This window comes from Sphaerodactylus townsendi, linkage group LG02 (assembly GCF_021028975.2).
Source record: "Sphaerodactylus townsendi isolate TG3544 linkage group LG02, MPM_Stown_v2.3, whole genome shotgun sequence".
NCBI lineage: Eukaryota > Metazoa > Chordata > Lepidosauria > Squamata > Sphaerodactylidae > Sphaerodactylus > Sphaerodactylus townsendi.
In genome coordinates, this window is record NC_059426.1 from 107,251,419 (window position 1) to 107,268,082 (window position 16,664).

The following is a 16,664-nucleotide window of genomic DNA, read 5'->3' on the forward strand; positions in this document are numbered from 1 at the left end:
GAGGTGTTTCTGCGCAATTGGATTTGGGATGGCTCCCCCTAACATTGCCAGAAATAAATGCTTCAGCCCCTCCTCCCTCCTGCTGCCCTGGAAATCAGTCCAAAGGCATAGGGCAACTGTAGAGTCCTTTAACTTCTGCCATATCATCTCGGTCTCAAATAATCCTGAACAAACAAGAATTTTTTCCAGTTTTTTTTTTCAGGATCGAGATATATGTCTAGCTTTGGAGAGTCTCATTGGAGCAGCTGAAAAAATATCTGAGAAATACAGTTAAGGTATTTTTTTTGGGTATTTTGTCAGCTCAGCTATATTGAATGCACATCCCTATTTAGGACCACAGTTCTCATTGCTTACTCCTTACTGAACTCTTCACAAGCAAGCTGACATTTTACAGCCAGAAACCTGCCTCCTCAGAGTGTACTCTCCAGGACTTCTTCAGAAGGTTGTATAGAACCTCATGACTTTTCAGTGCTGCAAGCTTTTTTAAAAATATTCTGTAATGCTCCAAGTTTCCAAGGTACTTTTGTTTGTAGCCAGTGCTAAAATTAGAACCAGGCAGCCGGAGAATAGGTGTAGTTCAGAATCAAAATTTTAACAGTTTTGACTTATTTTGATTTAAAAAATCATTTCATATAATATGTATGTATGTATGTATGTATGTATGTATGTATGTATGTATGTATGTATGTATGTATGTATTTTTAGAGTATTTCTGTGCCTCTTCAGAGGTAGCTGGGGGGTAGCTTACAATAAAAAATCCCAGTGTAAAAACAGACCATTAAAAACAAGCCATTTGACATAAGAAGCATAAAAACTCTCCTTAAAACAGAACAGATTATTAAGTCTCTGTTAAGATGAAACCCAAGGGAAGGCAGATAGTTCAGAATCTGCAGCTTTCCACTAGGAGCCCCTATCAGCTCCCCCCCCACCAGCATGGCCAATTGGCCGTGCTGACAGAGGCTGATGGGAATTGTAGTTCCTGAACATCTGGAGAGCCGCAGGTTCCCTACCCCTGGTATAGCCCAATCTCATCAGATCATGAGAGCTAAGTAGGGCTGGCACTTGAAGTGAGCCCACTGCTGTTTCCTCTGAGAGAAAAAAAAAATCAATGCAGCATCAATTCTGTTTTTTTTCACTCTTGCCTTTAAAGCCCTTACTTTAAAATCTGCTGTGATTTGACAGCATTTCACAAGCACACAAGATTCTAAAAGCCTGAGAAACAAGATGTGTTTTTGCCTGGTACCTTAAAAAAGTAAAGTTAAATATTATTTATCATGTGAATTATTTATCAATGTTCTTCAGGTTATTTGGATATAGGGCAGACCAATCTGAAGAGGGGAATCCCCCTCAGATGCCAGTACAGCCTTTCACCAGCATGGGAGCCCACCCTGCCAGGCAAGGGGCAAATGTATTTACCATGGCAACCAGCAGCCATAGGGCATCCAACCCGGAAAAAAGCTGTGCCAGTGGGCCGGGGGTGCAGCCAACAGTTGGTCTCCACTGCCCACCCTACCCCCATGCACCAGCAGAGCTGGTGTCAGACATACCATGTGTTTTTTTGTGACATATCACTATTATACCCTATGGGGGATTCCAACTGTGTTCCATCTCCATCTGGCAGCTTGCTCTGGATGGGACTGTTAGTCTTTGTTGCTGTCTTTACTTTTCCTAGCCCCCTCCATTTTCCTTTTAATCGTATCTTACTCTCCATTTTCTAACCAGCCAGGGTTTATTTTCCTTTTTGTATCATCGTAAGAGTCCCTGTGGATTCTGGCTAGCGTAATTACTGTCATGGTGATGAAGAAAAATTCTTACTGGTTGCTCAGGGCTTTGGTTGGGTTTGTCAGAAAACCATTAAAAAGGATGTAATTTCCCCAAATATCTGGTTCAGCTATAAGTATAGAAAATTCAAATTCTAATCCAAATCTATTAAAATGTTTGGTGATTTTTGAACTAAATTTAATAAAACTGTGAAATATCAAATTAACTGTCGCTCCTAGAAGTGGGAAGTAAGATCTCAATAGCTGGCATATCTATTTAAGTGAGGAGAAAGTGTTTTATAATAGTAAGCTGAAATCAACTACCTGCAATCTTTTTAAGCTGATGTTTTCCTCCTCTGTGGCATGCAGGGAGAATCCTCTTTGTCAACTTGGGCCTCGGCTACCTTCTTAAGGTGGCTGAATAGCAGAGCAATAAGAACATAAGAACAAGCCAGCTGGATCAGACCAGAGTCCATCTAGTCCAGCTCTCTGCTACTCGCAGTGGCCCACCAGGTGCCTTTGGGAGTTCACATGTAGGATGTGAAAGCAATGGCTCTTCATGGCTAAGCTGTTCCCGAAAGCACCTGGACTGTTAAGGCATTTGCAATCTCAGATCAAAGAGGATCAAGATTGGTGGTTAAATTGATTCTCCTCCATAAATCTGTCCAAGCCCCTTTTAAAGCTATCCAGGTTAGTGGCCATCACCACCTCCTGTGGCAGCATATTCCAAACACCAATCACATCGCTATGAAGAAGTGTTTCCTTTATTAGTTCTAATTCTTCCCCAGCATTTTCAATGAATGCCCTGGTTCTAGTATTGTGAAAGAGAGAAAATTTCTCTCTGTCAACATTTTCTACCCCATGCATAATTTTATAGACTTCAATCATATCCCCCCTCAGACGTCTCCTCTCCAAACTAAAGAGTCCCAAACGCTGCAGCCTTTCCTCATAAGGAAGGTGCTCCAGTCCCTCAATCATCCTCGTTGCCCTTCTCTGCACTTTTTCTATCTCTTCAATATCCTTTTGAGATGTGGTGACCAGAACTGAACACAGTAATCCAAGTGTGGTCGCATCTAATGGCTTTATATAAGGGCATGACAATCTTTGCAGTTTTATTATCAATTCCTTTCCTGATTATCCCCAGCATAGAGTTTGGCTCTTTTTCACAGCTGCCATACATTGAGAGTTGACATTCCCATGGAACTATCAATTAAGACGCCTAAATCCCTTCAGACTGATAGCACTGGACCCCTGTAGCGCAGTATGTGAAGTTTGGATTTTTTGCCCCTATGTGCATCACTTTGCATTTTGCTACATTGAACCGCATTTGCCATTTCTTAGCCCACTCACCTAATTTATCAAGGTCCGCTTGGAGCTCCTCAAGTAATCCTTTGTGGTTCTCACCACCCTACATAATTTGGTATCATCTGCAAATCCTGGCCACCACGCTACTCCACCCCTACTTCCAGGTCATTTATGAATAGGTTAAAGAGCACTGGTCCTTAACACGGATCCTTGGGGACACCACCCCCCACATCTCTCCATTGTGAGAATTTCCCATTTACACCCACTCTTTGCTTCCTGTTTCTCAACCAGTTTTTAATCCATAGGAGGACTTCCCCTCTTATTCCTTCATTGCTGAGTTTTCTCAACAGTCTCTGGTGAGGAACTTTGTCAAAAGCCTTTGGAAATCCAAGTAGACAATGTCCACTGGTTCCCCTTATCCACATGCCTGTTTACATCCCTCAAAGAACTCTAGTAAGTTTGTAAGACAGGATTTGGCCTCTGCAAAAGCCATGCTGACTCTTTTTCTCAGCAGGTCTTGCTTTTCTAATATGTTTTATAATTTTATCTTTAATGACAGATTCTACTAATTTACCAGGTACATATGTGAAACTGACTGTCCTGTAATTTCCTCGGGTCCCCCCTAGATCCTTTCTTAAAGATTGGTGTGACATTGGCCATCTTCCAGTCTTCAGGGATGGAGCCTGATTTCAAGGATAAGTTGCATATTAAAGTGAGAACATCAGCAATTTCATGCGTGAGCTCTTTAAGAACTCTTGGGTGAATGCAATCTGGGCCAGGGGATTTGGTAGCATTTAGTTTATCAATGGCTGCCAGAACTTCTTCCTTGTCTACCACTATCTTCAAGTTAGTTCCCTCGGATTCGGCCTTCCTAAGAAGCTTCTGGTTCAGGTGCAGGAATTTTCCTCACCTCCTCTTGGGTGAAGACAGATGCAAAGAATTCATTCAGCTTTTCTGCAATCTCCCTGTCATCTTTTAGCACACCCTTTGTTCCTTTGTCATCTAACGGGCCTACCGCTTCCCTTGCTGGCTTCCTGCTTTTGATGTACTTGAAGAACTGTTTGTTGCTGGTTTTGATGTTCACAGCCATGCCTCCCTTACAGCTAACTTGCTTCTCTTTTGCCACCATTTGTGTTCTCTCTGGTATTCTTTATCAGTTAAGTTGGACTTCCATTTTCTAAAAGACATCTTTTTTTCCCTAATAATTTCCTCAACGTCCCTTGTTAACCATGGTGGCTTTCTTTTGAACTGGGCGCTGCCTTTCCTAACCTGTGGAACACATTCCAGTTGAGCTTTTAAGACTGTGTTTTTAAATAACCTCCAAGCATCTTGGACATTTTTGACTCTCTTGATTTTCCCTTTCAGCTTCCTGTGCACTATCCCCCTCATCTTTGAGAAATTTCCCTTTCTGAAGGCACCAGAAGGCACCAGAACAGAGTTACACCAGTCTAAGGCCATTGAAGTCAGTGGGTTTAGACTAAATTAATTCTGTTCTGGATTGCACTTTAGAGCTGTTTTCATACATTTTTGAACAATTCACTCTGTTTATACTTTAGCAGCCATTTGTAACTGGATTTTCATGTGCTGAAACAAGAAAATCCAGTTGCAAACAACTGGTAAAGTACATTGTGAATACATTATTATTTGATGTATGTGAAAGCAGCCTAGATCTCCTAGAGCTGCAACCAAAGCACTGAGAAACATTACAAATGCAAGGAAAGGTTATAATGACAGTTATAATATGAGTAAAAACATATTCCAGTGGGTCCATAAGTCAACACTTGCCAGAATAGACTATGATGTTGTTTCTCAATGACCTTAAAGGTCAGAAAGAGGGTGAACACTCACCCTTTGTTAGATAACAAAAGAGGCAAGATTTATAGTAAGAATTTTTAGATGCTTATATGTTGACATTCTTCTTCTTCAAAAGTACCTACAACTTTGATCGTTTATTGATACACATCATCACATCTCTCTGGTTAAGAGGTCTCCCAATGAAGTTGGAAAGTGTATTTAAAAAGTTACATTTATTTACAGCTTCTAGGTTATGCTTGAATAAACAGATTTAGAAAAAAATATCTGCACAACTGTTCTTGTAATATATTCAGAATCAGAATATGTGTTTCAAAAACTGATTAGAAAATTTACTTTGATTTAGGCAAGTTGTTTAAAGAATATATTATTTATGAGATGCAGTGCAATATCTATTCAGGAAAGTTAATTTTTTCAACCATTCTTTGAAGCCTTCTCCTATACATGTATAGTCAGAAAAAAGTGCCATTGCCTAAGTGGGAATTTTTCCCATTTAAGAATGCGTAGGATTTTATCCTGTGAATGATGATATATAGTGGGAAAGTTCAGTGTTACTATAAATTAAACTTAATATCGAAGTGTACTGCTACTCTTCAATTAAACTACAGGAATGCTTTTTTTCTTTAAAAAAATACAGGTTTCTTTTATTGAAAAAATGAAAAAGAAAAGAAGGGAAGTGGTTTCTATATGGTATAAAAAAGGATCTTCTATGTATCTTTTACCCCGACTGGATAAACCAGGCTAGCCTGATCTTGTCAGATCTTGAAAACTAAGCAGGGTCCACCCTTGCAAGAACTTGAATGGGCAACCTCCAAGGAATACCAGAGTTGAGGCATAGAGGCAGGCAATGGCAAACAACCTCTGAACATCTCTTGCCTTTATAACCCCACCAGGGGTCACTATAAGTCATCCGTGACTTGATGGCAAAAAAGGTTTCTTTTTATGATTAGATCTTAAACTTTGGGAGATTCTGCATGGACCAAAAACAGTGATGTCAAAACAGTGTGAAAATGGTGTAAATGCATTTACACCGTTTTAAACCATAATACGCCATTTTCACACCGTTTCCACACTGCTGTTTTTGGCCCAGGTGGAATCTGCCTTTGTCTCTGTTGAAGCAGTCCACATTCCTATGGTGTTAAGCACTTCTGCTCATGCAAGACAAACGTGAAAGTGTCTCTACTGTAAGAGAATGCAGTCTGTAGCAGAGGTTCACAGCAACTGATTACAAGGGGCACCAGCAGAAAGAAGATTTAGGACCCAAGCAATGGATTGCTTCTATATACAGCAGCTTGCCACTCTATCACAAACTGTGCATATGTGTTAATGGAACAAACACATTTATACTTCTGAGATTCATAATTATGCCAATCAGTGCAATTGTATCTATATATATAAAAAAAGCTAACAGTGACTTTGTTAGTCATGCCCTAACGCCGAAACGGCTGGATGGATCAGGTAAAACATCTTTTTCCTGGTGCACCAGGCCATGAAGCTGACTGTGTTTAACTGTCACCCTTAGAATGTTTGTGCAGCATGTCTGTGGCCTGCGGGGTTGGTATGAGGGCTTAGAATGTTCGCTCAGATGGCCGGAGATGAGCAGTTTAAACAGAAAATAGGTAATACTGTTAGGTAATATGAGTGGAAGTGAAACACATACTCACTTTGCTGTGTGAGACGTCAGGTGGGGTTCCCCCCTCACACGCTGGCAACTTTGACTCTCTGTGCCTCACCCACTGCTACCACACAACACACATACTCTCATACACATCCAGCTCATCCTCACACACCTCACTCTGCCCTCCCTCACATCCAACCACCACTTACCCACTTCCTCACCCATATTCGCCACAGCTCTCTTTTACTAAAAGCGAGCTGGAGTTTGCCTTTTTCTTCTAAGACAATCCGCAGACTGGGGGCGAACCAACACTACTGGCTGTGCTTCTTTGGCACATGGCCCTTTAAGAACCCAGGGAGCTGGCCTTGATCTGAGCACCTTACCATCCTGCCTCTGTTGCCTGACTGGGATAGCCTCCTTGCCCCAGTTCTGCCTTACCCAAGCCAGGACTGTGCGTGTCAACCAGCCTCATGGAAAGCGGGATTCGCACTCTGGACAGTTCCGTTGTGGAATGGGAAGGGTTACCTTATACTAAAAACACAAGACACCACCATATAACAATGTGAATTGAAAAGGGAAAGAGGGATTCCATTTGACCACCCCAAAAGGCTATGCTGGGGATCATTGAACGTGCATGGACATCTGTGTGGGTTGCAGACTGTGATGAGAAGGACAATTGCCACAGCAACGCGTGGCCGGCCCCCGCTAGTACACTATAAATAACCTAGTAATGCAAGTTTAGGGTTGATATGAAATGTTGTGTATATTTCAGTTTTCCCCAAATGTTCCAATTTTTTTCCTGAACAAAATGGAAAAAAATTGTTTGAGTGTCTTTCCATACCATCGATTGCTTCAACATTGCTGACAATTTTAGTGCATTATTATTACATTCAGGAACTAGCTTCAGCTTCCATTTTTCCATTTGCTTGTGCAAAAGATTTTTATTCCCTGCTTTGGTCTATCACTTGCATTTCCATACATCCAGAAAGTGCAGAATAGGTGTTTTTATAAGAGGATTGTGTGAGTTGTAAATTTCCAGCTTCTGCACTCTGGATTATATCCATCTAGTCTTTAGCATTTTGGTTTTTTTTAATGAAAATTCCATACTTGTACTCTTTGGAGGGTCTTTCTGTTTGGTTGGCTTAAAAACACTGAAAAATCATGAAGCCTGAGAACTGTAATCCCTGTTGTAATTGCAACAAAGAAATATATTTTTAAAAGCATAATTTATTTTTCATAAAACATAACAACATAAACACAAGAAATAGAATAATAGTATACAAACACATTAAAGATTAAAGAGTTTAAAAAGCAATTCAAAATAACGAGTAACAATATTTTTGATTTAGAAAATAATAAATCTTTCCTGCAATCCTATCATTACTTAATTTAAAATTACTTATCAATTTTAATAAGTATTAACTGTTATGGAGATATGTCTACATTTATAAACTTGCATATTAAAATCATAACAACTGCTCTCAAATTTGGATAATACTTTATATTTTACAATACTTAGAATAAAACTCCTATTCTTCTTTGAATTCATGTACCAGTCTTCTTTTTACAAAGTTGGTTAGTTTCGCCGTGCAATAGTACTCTGTTGTTTTTTCCTCCCAGATCGCTTGCTTTCCATTCTCCAAGCGAATGCTTTCCGTTCTCCAAGTAGAAGCAATAATGGTTCTTGCTGCTGTTGATAAGTACAAAAACAATTCTTGATGCTTTTTTGGTAGATTTTTGGGTAAAATGCCCAACAGCATAGCTTTTGGGTCCATTTGAAATTTGGTCTTTAATAATTTTTTTTGCATTTCTCTGTGGATTACTATCTTCTTGCAAGTCCACCACATGTGAAAGAAAGAACCTGTTTTTTCATTCATTATACTTTATTGACATATTAAAAGATTGTCAGAAAAGTGTAAGCATGTGAAAAACATTAAAAGAAAAGGTAACAGGTCCAAAAACAGAGTTTAAGAGTTTAATTTTTTTCTATGCAAGGGTAATTTGTGAATTGCAATCACTTAATAAAAAGCGGGTAACCTGAAAATTTGATTGGGTGGACCCAGTGGTGGGATTCAGCAGGTTTGCACCATTTCAGCAGAACCAGTTGTTAAAATGGTGCTTGTAAACAACTAGTTGTTAAATTATTTGAATCCCACCATTGGGTGGACCTTGCTGTTAACAAAGGTTGAATCAGGAATACGCGTAGGTCATAGTAAATGTTAAATTCCAAAAGTATGTGAGATATAATATCTGTAGATTTGCATCTGCAGAGGCATAATCTTTGTTGTTTGGGGGTGTGGAGATATCTTCCAGAGGTAATAGCTGATGGAAAGCTATTAAAACGTGATAGCATAAAAGCGCAACGTTGTTTAATAGATGAAAGAGTAGAGAAATATTTGACTCTGGATCAACAATTTGTCTGTATTCCAAGAAAGCGAGAACATATAGCTTGCCTTTAATAGTTAAGGAGATGATGTTCATGATCTTTCACTCTCACAAATTTGTTTGAAGATGTATGGTTCATTGTTTATACCTATGTTGTCTAGATCGATCCCTATAGTTCTAATTTGATCCACAATAACTATGGACCAACGAAATTGGGATGGATCTTTAAAAAAAATTGAATTGAGATCACCAGCAGGAGTTCTAAAATGTAGCTTGAGCCAGTATTTTATATCAGCAATCCAAGCTTCAGTCTTGACTAATGAGCGTCCGATTTCGAGACAAAATGTTGGGTATGTGATGCTATTTGGAGTTCCTGGTATCCTTCTCATGAAGTGTGATTGAATTTGCTTGACATCTGGGTGAAATCTCCAATCCATATGGGAATCCCTTAAAGAATTTTAGGCAATAGCTTTCCCTGGAAGATTTTTAGAGCAGCTGTTGTAGACTGGTTTCCCTTTCCATAGTAAAATTGAATTATGCCGGACATTATGCATTTAGCTGATGAAATCAGTCAAGTTCTGGGAAAGGACCATTTGAGGTTGTATTGAAAGTTGACCCATAGATACTTAAAAGATTTTACCTGATCAATTGTTAATTTTCCAGGTAAGATGGCACCAATGTTTTAAAAAGACCATTATTTTTGATTTTCCATGGTTAAGTTTTAGTTTATTTTGTTCACAATAATCAAAATAAGCTTTCAGGTATCTTTTAAAACCAATGGGAGATTGAGATAAAATGGCAGCATTGTCAGCATACAATAAAAGTGGAAGAGGATGCTCCCCTAATTTGGGAGGATGTCCATCAATTTTGCTAAGATGGTCTTGAAGGTCATTTATATGGAGATTAAACAGGCGACCGTCCAGTACACCGCCCTGTTTAACCCCTCTGGTAATTGAAATTTTATTGGATAGGAAGCCAGCTGGATCCAATTTCACCTGACAAGTAGTAGCACTGTATAGACTGCATATGTGTTCATCTGTTATTCAGAAGAAGAGCTGCTGCTTCACTTAGTTTGTATTTTTCTTTTTAGTCTAGTTGGCTCTTTTTGAAGTCAGGTCTGTGGGTTTCTGTTTGGTCTAGTTATTTCTTTTTGGAGTTAGGCTAGTGGCCATAGTGATCCTCATCCATGAGTTGTATTACCAAATGACTGGCTTGTTGTAATGTTTTAATAATTGTTTTCCCAATAGGTAAGAGTACTTCCGGGGCAAATGGAATTTTCCAGCATTTGATTTTCTTTTTTCAGTAGAACTTGGCTTAAAAAATTGAATTCTTTTCTTCAAATGAGTGCCCAATAAATCTTGGGAGACTGATATCAAGTGGTTGACAGCATTGCCTTTTAAGAATGGAATTTCTGGTTTTCCTGTGTGCAAATTTCATTATTATGTCTCTTGGTACTTTATTTCTTGCTGCAAATCTCGAGTTGATTCTATACATTTGTTCATGTCGAGGAAATAATCTCCAATTGGAATATAATCTTCCAAAATCCCACAGAGTTCAGCTTCAGAGCATTTTTTGCCAATTGTCTCTTGTACCCTTCTAAATCACAGATTGTTAACTCTTCCTTGAACTTCTAAGACTTCAATTCTCTCCTCTCCTTCTACTAGTCTTTTATCTTGAATATCCAGTTGACAATCAAATTCTCATTGTGTTTGTTTTATTTTCACTATATCTTGCGTATTCCCTTTAATGTCTCCTTTAATGGTGGCTAGACTCGAAACAATCTCCTGTCTTGTTCTTTGTATTTGTCACCTCTTGCTTGATAGAAAGTTCTGATTGTTGAAACTCTTGTCTTAAATTTTTAATTTCCTATTTCATACTATTTTCTGACTGACTGATTGGAGCAGAAATTGCTTGAAGTTGTTTGATCATCTCTGCAGAATTTGCAGCCATTTCTTGAGCTACAGCTTCTTTAAAAACTGTATCTGAAGGAGCCTTTAAATTCTTTGGTTTTAGCCGGGGACATAATGTGACATCAACTAGGTTTATATTTTAAAACAATAGTCCCTTTTTTCTTGAACAGTATTCTATGATCAATATTGTAACATTAATCTTGGAATTTGAAACAATGCAATCACTATATTCTATATAAAATGCTAATACTCTAAATATTATTATCTTAACTAGATTTGTTAAGTATACAATGTTATCTATAATGTTTAGTAAACAATGAACAATTCAGTTTAATTTATTAAAAGTGTACATTAGGAATATAACGAAATATTAGTAACAAAAGGATAGAGTAAATAAGAACACTAAGGCAGATTCCTCATGGGTCAAATAGAGTGGTGTGAAAATGGTGTAAAATGGTTTTAAAAGGTGTAAAAGGGTTTACCCCGTTTTCACACCGCTGTTTTTGGCCCATGCGGAATTCACCTAAGTAAAGACAATGGGGAAAATTACTGGGAGGAGCCAATCTACCTGTTGAATTGATCGTCTGCAAGGTCCCTGGAGTGGCTTGAGCCAAACCTTGGGCTACTCCACATGGGCTAAAAACACTGGTTCAGGACCGGTTAAAAACACCGGTTGGGGGGAGAACTTTGCACAGCTGCCACCTCTGAAACAAGGCAGCACTGTGCTTTCTCCCCGCAATCAGTGGGAAAACAGTGTTTCTATGAGTCGCTAAACTAGTGAGTCTGTTCAGAAACAGCGTTTTGCACCCGGTGCTGAGCAAACTGCACCGGGTCAGAGGCGCCACTTTTAGGTGCCTCTGTTTTGTTTGTAAACTTACGTTCCTTTCCCCTGTGCAGCTCTGCAGCGACGAGGGGACACGCCTCCTGCCCTACAACCGCAGGGGAAGGGAATGTAACTTTACAGAGACGCTTCCATGCGAAGGCGTTTCTGTGGGCCACAGCAGCTCTGGGGCCACCTGCACCGCAGCATGTGAATGGTCCCATGGCTCCACCAGTATCGTTTATACCAGCAGGCTGCCACTTCACAGGCCCATATGGAACGGGCCCTTGTCTGCCCTAGTGCCAGCAATTGACCAGCAATTGCCCCTTTTGGCAATGTGGCAGAGAGCAACTGAGGCTCAATCCATTCAAAATGCCATTTCTCTGGAATTCCCACAACTGAGAAATTATTTGAAGCAGATCATGCTACTAAAGAACATTTGTTAACCCACTTTCCTTAAATTGTTATAATTTAGGCTTAGAATAGTATGGTCTATTTGATACATTTCATTATGAGCACCTAGAAAAGTTTAGATAAAAATGGCACAGGGTAAGAATTTGAGACAGATTAAAAGACAACAAAAATGCATATACTTGGTTAAGATGCAAGAACTTTTCACGAAACCATGCAAAACTGTTGGGGCCAGCAGATAATTTGTATGTGCCAAGCGATTTACTATGTGGAATCAGCAATCTTTGTACAAATCTTTGGTGACAAGCATTTTCAGTAACATGGAACACTGGAACAAAATAGCAAAACCCTACACAAGTTTTTTTTAAAAAATTGAAATTACCACACTACTACTAATTGTCTCTGTGAATGCATTTTTGTATCTGATCTTGTGTAGAATATTACTGCAACTGGTTTATGTGTAAAAAGCTCTCATGTAAGTAGACCACTTACAAAAGAAGTTAGATTTTATACCCCACTTTTCTCTATCTAATTGTTGTCTAAAGACTGTTTACAATCACCTTCTTTTCCCCTCCCACTACAGACATCTTGTGAAGTAGGTGGGGCTGAGAGAGTTCTGAAAGAACTCTTGACTAGCTCAAGGTCACCCAACAGGCTTCATGTGTAGGAGTGAGGAAACAAACCCAGTTCCCTAGAGTTTGCTGCTCATGTGAAGGAGTGGGGAGGAATCAAATCCTGTTCTGTGCCACTCTTAACCCGCAGTTTTAGACATCTAGTAAGTGATGTTATAGTACTAGAATTACAGCAGTCTGCAAAGCTGTGTAGTTTTCAACATGGCCTGTTAAAATTGCAGAAAATGGGATCATGCAATTATAAAAACAGAGCATATGATGCATACTTTACACAGTGGCATGGGTTCACAGTCCTGTTCCTTTTATTCCTGAAGCATTTTTACTACTCTGCTTTACATAATTTGTGGGTTGGCAGAAACATGATTGTATAGCTTTAGAAAAGGAAGAAATTCCATAAGCATCGTCTAACAGTCCCATCTAAAGGGCATGGTGCCTGGATGCAGGAAGACAAAAAATACAAAAAAGCCTCCTCACCACCAGAAAGCCTTCTTTGGGTTTAATGGACTTCAGTTGCCTAAGCCCAAATTCCTGGCTGCTGGTATGACAAAGGCAACAGCAGGGTGGAAGCTGACTAAAGTCAACTCCTTCCCTTGCCACGCCTCCAGACTGCTGCCACTGTGCCACATTTGACCTGAGAGCGTTCGCACAGCTGGCAGATCCACCCCTTTGCTGGTGTGGCCCCACGCCACCTGTAGCTGTGGATTCCCCCCTTCCCTCTTTGGACGGGACTGTAAGCATCCTAAAGACAAGAATGACCTGGAGGGCACGTTGGTTAGCTACTACTATGTGCCATGTAGCAGTGAATGCCTTGACAGGTGCCACTCCCCAGGCAGCAGTCCCAACTGTGTCAGGTGCTGTCCAAAGAAAACAGCACACTGGCTGTATGAAATTGGAAGAGTGAACTATACATCTGCCTTTGGATGATAATGACTAACCATGTGAAACCTCTGAACAAAATCTCCCCTTTTTGTTTTCACAGCAGCAAATCCTTTGCTGTGTTCTACTGCCCGCTTTCACTGTAGGAATGGCCTGTGCATTGATAAAAGTTTTGTGTGTGACAATCAGAATAACTGCCAAGATAACAGTGACGAAGAAAGTTGTGAAAATGTTCAAGGTAGGTGCAAAATTGTTTTAAAAATAATATTCATAGAAAAGTAAATTATCTCAGATATGCTTCTGAACATTATGTCACCTTTTCCATTGCACAGCATAGCTACATCATCTCGTACTTTTCTGAAAATAGAAGTAGCTAAATAAAAATGTCTGCACTCTTTGTGGTTGGAGAGCAACCCACTGAGAAGTTTCTTCTATAGCAGGGGTCCCCAAACTACGGCCCGGGGGCCAAATGTGGCCCCCTGAAGGCATTCATCCGGCCCGCCAGACATGGCGGCGATGGCTCCATTCATGTGCAGTGGGGCCTCGAGGGAGAGGAGGAACCGGCCCCAACAGCTGTTGATTGCAATTACATGATGGCACCCCCAAATCTCCATGAATTTTCTGACCCAGAGTTGGAAACCTTACACGTGGCAACTCCTGCTCCGCCCTTCCCTCTCGGCTACTCCATGTGGTGCTCTCAGGCTTTCTGTTCCGGCTCACTCCCATTGGCATCAGCCAGGTTGGCTAATCGCTCGCTGGCTGCTAGGGAGGAAGAACCCAGGAAGATACCTGATCCTGGGTTAGATGGAATGCTTCATTGGGAAAGTTCTGCTTTTTTTTACAGGGGAAGGTATTCCACAGCCTCCCCAACAATATTTGGAGCCCACCCTGTACTTGACATACTTTGGTCACTGTTCTAAAAATAGACCATGACAGAAAGGCTGAAAGGTGAAATCAAACATTTTACAATCATTTGTGCATAGGAATTTGTTCATAGTTTTTTTTAGTCCGCCCCTCCAACAGTCTGAGGGACAGTGAACTGGCCCCCTGTTTAAAAAGTTTGGGGACCCCTGTTCTATAGCATTTGCCTTTGAATGTTTCAAAGTCTTGTAGGTGTTTCCTGGAATCCAGGGGAAGCCTTGTTGAACTGAAGCTGTAAACTCCCTTTTGAAATGTTCTAACCATGGTCTGTATTTTAGAAATAGGTAGTTTATATTCTTTGTATTCTCTGTGGTTTATTATATATTGATTATTATTAATAAAAAACTTTGTACTGTTACCTTTTTAGGGGCTGTTTTAAGTTCAGGGTCATCCACTTTTATGTAAAACCTCCTTTTTAGAAGGGTTGTCTTACCTTCAGAGTTGTCTTCCCAGTAAATATGGAACCTGCTAAATTATAAAGCATCCTCTTGGAAATTCAGTTACAGTTTCTATGATTGGATATGCACATTTCAGGGCATCTCTCAGGGATATCAGTTTAATGAAATCAGCATTCAGTGGAGGCAAACAAGGATGAGACAGACTACCTTCTATTTCTTGTTCGTCCTGTTATTTTGAAGAGATTTTGAAACATGTTATATATGAAATAGTGAGCACTGTACCTACTCCTTTTGATACTTCAGTGCAAACCTGTTTTTTTCCACCAAAGCAGTACCCCATCAGGATCTGACATACCATGAAGATCACTTTGAGATTAGATTATTGTATTGCAGGGGACCCTAACCTTTTTTTGAGCCTGCAGGCACCTTTGTAATTGCAACAAAGGATGGTAGGCTTATCCACAAAATGGCTACTGCAAGAGGTAGAGTGAACTACAAAATGGTTGCTGTAGATGGTGGAACCAACCCCAAAGTGTCACAGTGAGGTTATGCATAACTAATTGTAACTTAACATTTCAGGAAGACGCTTTGCTTAATAGGATGCTGCTAAAATAAACATATTGTTTAAAAGTATTTTCCTTGCTTTCATGCAGCATACCTTCAGCCACTCAGTGACAATCCTTGGGTTGCGGTGGTGACTGCTGCCAAAGCAGTGTTTTTTGGATCTGTACAACCAATCATATCTTCAGTGACCAATTGGAAGCCCTCCTGGGAAAAAACCTTAATTGGCCCAGCCCACTTCCTAAAAATATCTACAGGTTCCAGGAAGGGTATTGACACAAACTATGGCTCCCATGGGCACCACATGGGAGATACTTGTTGTTTTGTATCATCGCTGAGCTGAAAGATTGCTACAGGTGCTGATCTGTTTCATGGCACAATTCAAAATATTGAATTATAAGTTTGAGGCTGTAAATGGCTTGGGGCTGGGGTCTTTGAAGGCTACCACCACCGCGATGTTCGTATTGGAAATGTTCTACTCCCCAACAGGAGGTCCTCATGTATGTTTTGAGTGGGAAACACTCGGACATTTCTTCGGGCAGGTGAGCTTTCTAACCGTCTTTGAATAGAAGGCTCTCAGGTGTTCACCAATGTCCTCTGGGTTTTCCTCTCACCAGCCTTCGTCCTCGCCCCAGGCTCCCAGCTGTGGCCGCAGTCAAATGCCATCAAACACGACCCCCATCCCAATCTGCAGGTCCAGGGGTTTCTGCCACCAACCCCCTCTCTGTCTGCAAGTCCAGGGGCTGCTGCTACTAGCCCCCTCTCCAAACCACTCAGGTCACTCAGTTCGCCATTTGGAGCTGATTGCAAACAGAGCAGGGACCGACCAACGGCATCCTCTGTGCAAGTGGGATGATTGATTGCCATTCTAATTCTGCCAGGCGGCTGCCAAGATACTTTCAATGTAATACAAGGGTAGTGGAAAGTAGCAATAAGTTCCTCCTCTACCCTTACAAGTTCTAAGTCCTAGAAGTTTTCTAATTGCTGGAGACCCAAACCGCTATGTCTGCTCTGGGTGCCATCTTTGGTGCAGCGCTCCCATTCTTCACTAGTTGCTGGCCAGCCCTATAGAGGCACCTTGGTAACAGTGCGGTACATGGGCTTTGGGCAAGTCCAGTGAAAATATTGTTTCCACTTTGGAAATTACATGCCTTCGTGGTTTAGTGATGGGGGAAGACAGTATAAATGTTGTAGAACACTTTGCTCATTGAAAGTTAGTTGTGATTAATTGAATGAATTGTTCTCTGTAATGTTC

General features: G+C 40.5%; 1 protein-coding gene across 6 annotated transcripts in view; it reads left to right on the forward strand.

Annotated features, from left to right (window-relative positions):
* LDLRAD3 (low density lipoprotein receptor class A domain containing 3) overlaps window positions 1-16,664 on the forward strand; it is a 164,312-nt gene that overhangs the window by 89,341 nt on the left and 58,307 nt on the right. For 4 of the 6 annotated variants that reach the window (XM_048485611.1, XM_048485610.1, XM_048485615.1 and 1 more), the window contains one exon: window positions 13,633-13,767. In XM_048485611.1, coding sequence (XP_048341568.1) covers window positions 13,633-13,767 — 135 coding nt within the window. The remainder of the gene's footprint in view (window positions 1-13,632; window positions 13,768-16,664) is intronic. The other 2 variants (XM_048485613.1, XM_048485612.1) reach the window with 1 other exon arrangement.